The 10540-nt window shown below is 42.3% G+C and overlaps 1 protein-coding gene across 1 annotated transcript in view; it reads left to right on the forward strand.

The window, feature by feature from the left end:
* The window catches only part of slx4ip (SLX4 interacting protein), a 31222-nt gene extending 21224 nt beyond the window's left edge, over positions 1-9998 (forward strand). The window contains exons 6-8 of the mRNA XM_010729882.3: positions 150-238; positions 8095-8201; positions 8297-9998. Coding sequence (XP_010728184.3) covers positions 150-238; positions 8095-8201; positions 8297-9089 — 989 coding nt within the window. The 3' untranslated portion in view covers positions 9090-9998. The remainder of the gene's footprint in view (positions 1-149; positions 239-8094; positions 8202-8296) is intronic.
* The last annotated feature ends 542 nt before the right edge of the window (positions 9999-10540 follow it).

Raw genomic sequence — 10540 nt, forward strand, 5'->3', positions numbered from 1 at the left:
TAGGTCTGAGGGATAGTAAATACTTGGTGCTTGTAGATGTAAATTCAAACCTCCACCACAATTCCCTCTGTCTGACTTTGACTCGTAATTAGAGGTGAGCCCACGTTATTAACTAGCATGGTCTGTGTTGTTTCTCTGCCTGCCTTCAGATTTGCGTGTATTTCCTGAACGCTATGTTGTGTGTGTGAGCTGTCCAAGGGATGCCTCAGCACACCATGGAAACCCGAGCCTGGCCGCGGTGAGTGCTGTTTATACTCCTCTATTTCCTCTTCCAGTCGCCTGGCAAAAAGTCCTTCATGGGTCTGTGTGTTATTATAGGGATGCGTTGCCAAATTGTGCTCTCACTTTATATATGCTGATTTTCTTTACATGACAGATCGGGGGTGGGTGCAGGCTCTTAACCTGCCAGTGCTTTTCAGGGACCAAGTGAGGGGGAAAGAGAGGGTGACAGGGGGTTGGGTGGAGTGCTCTGGGGTCCAAAAGCTGCAGAGTCACCACTTTCTGCCAATTCACCCCAGCTGTGAGTTCTTTTTTGTCAAACTCAAACATAGGAATGTTGTAAACCTCAGCATTAATGGGTAGTCAAAAATACAGCCAAAACTAATTTTGTATATTTTAGCTCTTGAGAAAGTCTAGATACGTCCAGAATTTCCACACACTCAAGATCTGTTTTGGAAAAATGTGGCAGAAAACAGCAAAAAACAAAATTGTTTCAAAAAAATTTTCCAAGCTCATTGTGGCTGTGTAGTCAATGTTGACATTGTCAGAAGAATATTAATCAATATTGATTTTTTCCAGCATCTAGTAAACACTTAATATAACACAATCTCCATTATACAGCACATCATTCATGGTTTACGAGAACTACAACAACACTTCTTATCATTGCGTCCCAGGTACATCGTTTGGGGTTTTTAAGGGAGAATTTGGTTAATGCGAAAATTAAATGACATGTGCCTTGATTTATTGGACTCAAATAAAGTTGTGTTCAGTAGGTATTTTCCCTCTGAGACTCCATGTTAAGTATATTATGTTGTACTCTTACCCATGTCATAATACCTACTACTGTAGTTCTTTTTTGTCCATTCATATTACAGACAACTATCCTTTGGCCAGTGCTCATTTGATCCTAACCTCCCCAGAGTATTCTGGGAAATGGTGGTGGAGCCTCTCACCTTGGCACTCACATCAAGGACAGACATCTCTCCCATCACATCCCGTGATCAGTGGCCTGCTGTTTTTCTATGGGGTTTTTGCTATTGTTTCCCTTTGAAACGTCTCTGCACTCTCCACAGTTTGGCTTCCAATGAAAGCAGTGATTGTAATATTTTTAGTGGAGCAATACAGTCGTCAGTGAAAAGTTCAGATTGTGTAACCAATTTTCCAGTTCAAGGAGGCATTGCTGTCGATTGCGTTCCTCTGCTCAGGATGTGGTTCTCTGGGCTCATACAGTACAAGCAGAGGGAATTGGAGGGTGGGAGTCTTGTGGTGGAGCTCTCACTAGCCCAACCTCGAACGTGGTTTGTAAGGGAAAGATACCAGACAGCAAGGCTAAAGTTTTTCACATGACAAAAACAATTATTTGTTTATGTCCTTTGCTCCATTCTCAATTGTCAGAAAGGGAGTGTCTTCAAGGAAGTTTTTCCAAGAAAGTCAAAAATCGAAATTTAAACATTCATGCCTTGAGTCACAACTGATGTAAGGTATAATAATGTTGCTGTCTAAAAATAATTTTGATGTCAAAGTTGTTCATATGTTTAATAAGGGGTCTTTTATCCCACAACTCTTGACAGCACGAGCCTCTTAGTCCCAAAAAATGCCACGTTTCTCTGTATTTAGGGAGATTTCGGTTTTGTTGTTAGGATTCAGTTTGTGTGACTTGCGGAACAAAAATCCTTAACCGCAGTGGAAATGTAGACTCATCAAATTAGCACTTCTCACAGGGTCAGGGGGTTATGTTGTGAAGGAATGAGAGTGACATCATGGTTGGCCTTTTGTCCTGTGAAAGCCAATGTTTCTCTCTCACACTTGAACATGCTGTATGCCTCCAGCATACTGTGTGCCCTTATTAGTCATATTTTCAGCTGTGGTTCAGTTCGAAAAGGAGATGGTGAGATTTAGTCATTTCCAGTAGTGTAGAAGGGACTAGAATACCAATTAGTTTAGTACTGAGTACTCAGGCTACAGTTTTTAGATGTTTTGTGCAGCAATACAGACCAACGTGGTTAAATTTGTTGCATTAATACATTTCACAATAGATCAAATGACTGTGAGTAAAGCACAAGGAGTTGCTCTTAGTGACACATCAACTGAGAATTATCATCCAACTCTTCAGTTCTCATCAAGTTTACAAAGTGTTGGTCTACACTGTTTCTTTCAGCACGATGATTTGGTCTTACAGCTTTAGTTTACAGTTTTGGTTTCCAGCTGCAGCGGGCATTTGGTTTCAGCACATAGCTCTGATAAACCCACTGTACACTACCTGCCCAGCACCAAACAGCAGACAGACAAATTTAGTGACTAGCCAGTGGACATATTGGAGCATCTAGTAGCAAATAAACCAGGTGTTTTCTGCAGGAGTTGGTGGAGATAAGAACAGCGCTAAAAGTCGAGGGAATATTGTACTTGCTAATTTGCTAACTTGCTTACATGTTCACAAGAACCAGTTAATGTAGGTGTTGCATTTTTAAGATAGGGGTTATGTTCAAAACAAACCAGTTTGTATGATATGCTGTCCAACCATGTTGGAGTGAAAAGACCCCAGTACCTGCATTCATAGAGTTACACAAGTTGTACACAGGAAAAATGAAAGATATAGTTTACAATTTCTAATGACAAATGGATAACAATGAAAAAGAGAAAACAGAGCATAAGAGAAAGTTCAAACCCTGTTTGTTACAGACCTCATTACCTTCGCCATTGGAAACTAATGGGAGAGAGGGTTACGGATCCTGTTCAACCATCAGATAAATGCTTTGCTTTAAGTCATAACTGTCATGTCTGGAGGTGTTGCTTATAATTAATCCTGACTTCCAGTACAAATGTGGGGGGCACCTTAACTGTCTGGTATTTGATCTTTTAAGAGACAAATGATGTATACGCCTGACACCTGACAAACTTGTTCTTTACAACCTAGAAACCTAGTACCGACTGTTGCTCTGCAAGGGAAGGGCCAAGCACATTAGCATGAAACCGTGGGAATAAAACTAGAGGAATCTCTTAGACAATGTTATTTTTTTTCCTTGACATTTGAAGAAAATTCAAGTTCCTCCATAAAAAGTTGCTCCTATTATGAGTCAGCACCAACAGTGAGGAGGGCAGCATGGGAAGGAAGAGCTAGTGTTTAGGATTGTGGCTGTTGTTTTCTAGTCAGGCACAGAGTGGGCAGCTGAGGTGAGTGGCGTGCTGGGCCGCAGAAGTTTGGATCAAAGGCAGAGCAGATGTGTTTCCAGCCCCCCCCCCCTCTTCTGAGCTCTGGACGGGCCTGTGTGTTTACTCATGACCTCAGCGCGCCTCTGTTCTTCACAGCTCGCAACAGCTAGCAGCAGTGCTTTCCCAAGTGTCCAGTGTCTGCTGATCTCCTCTCCACCAAGGCCAAATACATGACTATGATCTTATAACACCACATGATCGTGTCCCTTCATTCCATTATGTCTAAAGCTGCTTTCATTGATTTGCACAAAGTGTCCAAACAGTTAACAGCTTGTCTTAATCCTTAGACATGGGTGGATCCAAAAACCTTTGTTCAGGGATAAGAACTGTCCTCTATTTTAGACAAGTATGTGCCCATGCATGTTTGTTGACTTTGTTGCAGGGAAGATGTGGTGAGCTTAGACAAACAGGGCATGTTTCCTCTGTGGGAGTAGGGTGGGCGGAGGGGAGGGGGTGGAATTTGTGGACTAGTTTCACGAACATCTCTGCAGGAGGTACTTCTGCCCTGACAGTTAAATAGTGCTGTTGTTTCTTGGTGCCAGTTTTAGGATTTTGTATACTTAGTTGTGCCATCACAAAGCTGTACAAAGGCTTTCCAGTGGAAAGAATAATGCCATTTTTAGAATTCAAGCGTTTCAAGTGGTATAAATCATTATTTTGAGACAGATGAATGAATAACTGGCTTTAAAGGATGACATCTGACTGTTTTTGTGTGTTAGGTGAGGTACAAAGACAGAGTTACCCAAGAACAAACAATCTGGCTGCCACTGTGGCAGATCACAAGCAAATATGAGTTGATGGTTGATCAGAGCTTTCCACGCTGGCCTGTTTTCTGATTCGTCATCTTGGTTTTTTTTTCTTTGGTAATTTTCATGTTTCAACTTCAACTAAAGTTTACAATGTCTCCATGACCTCTTTGGCCTTGCAAAGTCCTTGCAAAACCCATTGGATAAACTGAAAAATGCATGGTCATCAAGCTGCAAAACTGTTATTCTTGGTTCCTGAAATTTGAGTTTTTACCCAGAAGAATTGAATCGTACACATGAATGACCATGGGCATTTATGTAGATTATATATCCAGTGAAACTCTGCTGTATGTCAACATAGTATGATACTAAATAAGAACTTGTCTTTTAGGTTTTGACATCATATGCAGCAGTGGAGTATTTTAGACTACACACAAACTATTTGACTCTATCAGTGCATTACTTTCAAGTGCAGCTGCATTAAAAGATAACCAACATAATCTCGGTATCTGTGTTTCTACCTTATCTCAGATGGCAGAGGAGAAACTGTTCATTCCCAGTATTTTATGGAGCCTGTAGTTGGTTATCCTTTTGAAGTTGTTTCCAGGCTATGAGAATCTGTACTGGTATCCTTTAAAGCCAAATGATTCATTCTCTCTGCTCTCCTTGCCCTTTTGCCAGGCTTATCTCTATAATCTGACATCCAGATGTGCTGTCGTGTTGCAGCTCCCGTGGTGGAGCCATATTGTTCTGGAGGCTCCAGGGCCAGGGAGGGCACTGTTGGTCTGTTTTACATGTTGCATCACGAGAAGTGTTTTGGAGCATTGTGTGGGGGCGAACAGACTGTCTGGCGGCGAGGGGGTGGTTAAAACCTTGTTGCTGAGGGAGAGGTGGTGGCGGCGGCGGCGGTAGAGGTTCTTATTTACCACCATCTCTCCCTCCTGTTTCTTGGGACGCCCTCCAGCTCTTCAGAGTTTGCATCATTCCGTACAAGATTATGCCACCTCGGTTCCCACAAAATACTGACTGTCTTTATATAGCTTTTTTATCCACATAGCTTGTGATAATGTTCATGCACTCATTCTCATTTCTTTCTCTCTGTCTGCCTCTTTCTCCCTCTCCCCCGGTCTATCTTTAATCCCTCTACTTTCTTCTCCAGTTGCTATATACAGAATGTCCAACCCCTGGACCCCTGCTGATAATAATTCATGCACCAACTCTCTCTCTGTCCGACTTACTGTCTATCTTTCTACTTCTGCTTGCTATCTATATCCAACCTCTTCCTCTCTTCATGCTTCTTCCTTTTCATCAATCTGTCCTTTCACTGTCCCTCTCTCTTGCTCTTTTGAAGTTGTGCCGACAGGAACAGAAAGGCACTAAACTTTCCCAGAGAACCTCCCATTGGCTTCTTGTTGTTTTTTCTTTCAAGATCATTTTCAAACAGCATTTATTCATATTAAACAGATGAGAATACATATCAAGGCATTACAATGCAAATGATGGCACCCACATCTTTCTCAGTATTGTTGTTGTTGGGGTGGGTGTGTGAGTGCGTAGGCAAATGCAAGTTTGTATGTGTCACTGTCCCAAATCCAAATCCAAGGCAAGCTGTAGTGCTGGTTATGAGAGAGTGTAAAGACCGAACAACTGCCCACACTCTAGCATGACTCCATCTCTACACAAAGGGCAGCCTGTGGAGAACTTCCTGTGTGAGGATTCTTGCGTTTGTGGGCATGCTGGAGAGACTGTTGAGGTCAGGCAATATTACACTGGGGGGTGCCTCTTCTTTTGTTATACTCCCCTCTAAACGCTTTCTCTCTTTTTCTATATTCACTCTGTAGTATCTTGTCCCTTGTTTCTTGTCATCTCCGCCTACTTCCCTGTTGCCCAGCCTCCTTGTTCACTCCCCTCCTTCTGTCTGGCCTCTTTATTCCATCCACCACACCACAGACCAGAGTGCAGTTGCTAGGTCTCAACACCCAATGCAAAGCCACAATGCCCCAGCTTGCCCTTACAGCTTGGGACAATTACTTCTTTCCCCTTGTGTCTCGGGTCATATGTTGTCACTGGTATCATGACATGTGGTTGAGGACATTAATGATTTCTTTGTCTGTGTTCACAGCAACTGGTGGATGCCAGAGCTTACCACATTGGCTTTTCCCATACTAGAGTGCACATTGATCATTTTACCAACTAGTTTATGGAATAGTAATGAGCTGAAAAATGGTTGATATTAAATAAACATAGTGGCCACAAACTCGAATTTTCAAAGATTTTCCCATTGGAATAGTCTATAGAGTGTTCGAAGCCATGGTAGCAGCATGGCTCTATGGATGGTAATGTTGGTTTGCCAGGCAGTCAACCCACCACTTTGGTCCAGACTGAAATATCTTTATAGCTTATGGATTGCCATTTAATTTGATACAGACATTCATGATGGCCAGAGGAAATATCCTAATAACTTTAGTGAACTCATGACCTTTCACCTAGTGTCACCAGCAGGTCAGATTGTTCATTTATCAGTGAAATATCTCAATATCAAAGAAATTCATGGCTCCCAGAGGATAGATCTTAGTGATTTTTGTTATATGCGACTTTTTCTCTATCACCACCATGAGGTCGACATTTGTCCTTTAGAATCAAATGTCTAGACAGCTATGGGATTGCCATGAAACCGACACACATTCATGCTCCCCTCAGGATGAATTGTAATAACTTTGGTGATCCATTAACTTTTAATTTAAAATGCGTGTCATCATCCAGAATTTTAATTTGTCCTCAAAGTGCTGCTTTGTACAGCCTCATAGAGCTGTTAGCATCACCATAGACGCTCAGTCTTGTTAGTTTACAGCGTGTTACTCAAATGATGAAGCTCTTCACTTTTATGCTGCTTATTCTGGTTAAGCAAGTATATTTCAGCTCAATCTCTGAACCACGACTGATATTCTCCAACAACTTTCTTGATGCAATTAATTTATAATAAACTGACAGGCTCTCAACCCTAAAGTTCTGCTCAATTTACCACCAGCGTCTCCTGTTCTCTCATAAATCCAGAGTCTGTTTGAGGTCAGCCAAGGAAAAGACCTGTGATTAACCTTCATTAGTGGCCTGTTGAGGGCACATGTTGGTGAGATCCAATCTTTGGCCCGTTCCTTGTTCTGCCTCAGAGGATCCTTTTTAGTATGTGGGGATATTGAACTTTCAACCCATAGTTCACCATTTTAGCCAACTAAGAATGTGCTTTTTAGAGAAGCTCCGGTGTAGAGTTGGCATGTGGACTAAAGGTCTGATGAATGTACTAATATATGTATTTATACATGAAGCTTATCATTTAGACAATGATAATGATTGATAGTAAAGACAGAGTGCTTTCCAACCAGCGAATTATTATATTTAAGCTCGTTCTTTAATCAGTGTTTTAACTTGTCTACATGGTTTCACCGTTTAATAATTCTGCCTCAGGCTACAAGCATCATTCTAAGCCTCAGACTATGAAACACACGTCACACTATGACAAGCCAGTGATTGTTTTGGAGCCTTTGAGGTGGTTGCTTTAGACAGTATTAAGTGGGAGACAAATTTTTTTTGTGCCAGCTGTGGTGTTACTAAGTGTCTCTACAGGCATTATAGAAATCATTCCTCTTGTGCTGTGTCATAGATCAAAGAGTCAGGCGACAACACTATTTTGAATTCAAGAGAATCAGAAGATGATACATTTATAGAATCTTTATTTGTTTATCACTTTGGATTGTTATGTTTATTTATTATATTATCATTGTTACAGCAGTTTAGCAAATGTTTTTTTAATTTCTGGCGATGCCAGATGATGACAGCAGTCTGCTGTGAAGCCAAACCTTTCCAGAGGATGCCAGGAATAATATTTTTTGTTTACACCGATCCTGTTTGTCCTCTCTAGACTGAGCTGAGCGAACAAAGCAGATCGGAATATTTTTCCAGAGTGGGAGAAACCCAAGAGCCTTTACACAGCCCCACAAAAACAAAGAAGACTGTGCTTCAAAAGATGTAAGTATGATCTAATGTATAACTTTCCAACCCCGCCAGTCAGAAAGGACACTCAAGTATCTCTTCACATCCTCTTATCCTTTTAACTTTTTCAGAGCCAAACAAGCAAGTGTCCGGCGAGAAGGCTACGATTCCAGTACAGGGGAGCAGCAGATTGAACAGAGAGCCTGTCCCAAAAACCAAAGAGGGGAACTTAGAGGTGGAGAGTTGGAATCAAGCCCAAAAGAGACTGTGTCCAACTCGGGACAGGAGGCTCTCCCAGAGGCAGACCACAAGGTGCCTTTCCCCAGTGCCTTAAATGAAGCCATGGCTCACAATGTGGCTACTCGAAAGCGTGGCCTGACCTTGGAGCAGCAGACCGAGAAAAGTCCTCCAGACAGTATCAACCCAAATGGAGCCTCAGTAGTTTTCTGCCAATATGAAATCAGTCAGGAGACCAGCAAGAGCAAGAGGTGCAAGTCAAGCGATGTAGGGGAAGACCCTCTCCCACAGAGGGCCAAGAGGACGTGCCTTGGAAGACCTCCAGCCACAATGCAAACTCACTCCACCGAGTGCACCACACAAACATCCAAGCATGACCCTCTTCCTCTGCCGCCCCTTCCTCCAGTTGAAGCCAAGGCAGAGTCCAAGGCTTTCCCAGTCTCCGAGTGCAAGAAAACCACACTGGAAGTAGAGCTGCTTACTCTAGGGAAACGGGCCCAGAGGCTCCCCCTCACAAGCAATAACACGGCACAGACAAACCAAAACAGGCTGGCCGCAAGTCTGAGGGGCCTATCTGTCAAGCCTGCATCCTCAGGCTCCTCTATTAGTTCCAGATCCACACTCGGAGAGGAGGGGAGTGAAAATGTGCCCAGAACCTCTAGATTACGACGACTGAAGAGGTCCTGAGGGGGAGAGACAAGCTACAGTAAAGATGCTTGACGCCACAGAGATAGAGATGATAGTGTGTCAGGCTACATGTTTACCCCATGCAGTCTCCTCAGATGACATGCTTTTGTACGCGAGTCACATTTTACTACGATATCTATTCTTTTCACATGTGCTGTACATACAGGGCACACACACACAGATCAAATACTGAACATATTATGGCAATTGATACATGAGCGTTTGAGTTACGCTTTGTCAAATACTTGAAACAGACTTTGCCTCCACCCATAAGTAGTGGTGGTCAAGAGAGGCTCGCAAATGAAAGTCAAAAACCTTTAATTGGAGTTTAGATTTGGTTTTGTGTTAAAGATTGAGGATTTCAGACAGGCAGGAGCCATGCAGTACGTCATGGCTTTCAGTCTGAAATACTGGCTCCTATGTGTCTGAAAACTGTCCAGTTTCCCCGCTGAAGCTCTGGTGTGATTGATTGCTGTTTCCAGATTTATTTCATCACCCCATTCTCAAAAATGTACTGTTGTAGTTAGATTTCATTCATATACAATTTGCTCAATACTTAGTTGCTAAGCACCTGAAATGTATCTTTATATTTTAGGGTATTATGCAGCTCTTGTATTGAACTTGAACCAAATCTGTGTGGGTGTATAAGCAGTATTGAAATATTAGTGGTTTTATTTGGGAATAGTTGGATGTCTACAGTGTCTGGTACAGGTTAAAATGTAGCTGCTGTCGTCGCCTCGTCACTCAACAGGGCTGGTCATATCACTCAACTGGCCCAGAGAAAACATGGGGCAACCAAGGGCCAACAGTCACTCATACCTCCATGTACAGCCTAAGATATTCCACATGATGTTGCATGAATACATTATTTTTTTTACTGTCAAGATTTTTTTATGATATAAATAAATTTATTTTTCCCAGAGGGGAAAAAAAATCTCTGCGTCTTTGTGGAAATGTGCAAATTGACTGATAAGCAGCCAGCATGAAATAACATGTAGGTCTCTGCACATTGTTGTGCTCACACACAGTCCAGGCTGGCTGCTGCATGTGGCAATTTGACAGGGAAAGTCTGTCCAGCAAAAGTGATGTTAATAAACCGGTGCTTCCCTGTTCCCATTCTCTGTAAGTATCAGGGCTGCAACCTGAGAGTACGAGCAGAAGCCAACTCTCTCCTTATCGAGAGCGAGACAATATGGTGGATTAGTGAAACTGACCTGTTTTTAAGTCCCAGTATGTTTAAAGTAATTCTCAAGAGGTGTTGATAATCTCTTATCTTGGCTTTAATCCTTTTAAACAGATCCCACAGACGGGTGAGTCTCAAAAATCAGTCCAACTCTACAAAGTGGGCTTCTCAGGCCTAGTTTGAAAGCTTCTAGTTAAGACTGCTACTTAAACAAGACCAACAAGGACAACATTGTCTGAGGATCATGAGGAGCGAGGGTATTTTTGTC

Source organism: Larimichthys crocea, chromosome III, assembly GCF_000972845.2.
Source record: "Larimichthys crocea isolate SSNF chromosome III, L_crocea_2.0, whole genome shotgun sequence".
Lineage (NCBI taxonomy): Eukaryota > Metazoa > Chordata > Actinopteri > Sciaenidae > Larimichthys > Larimichthys crocea.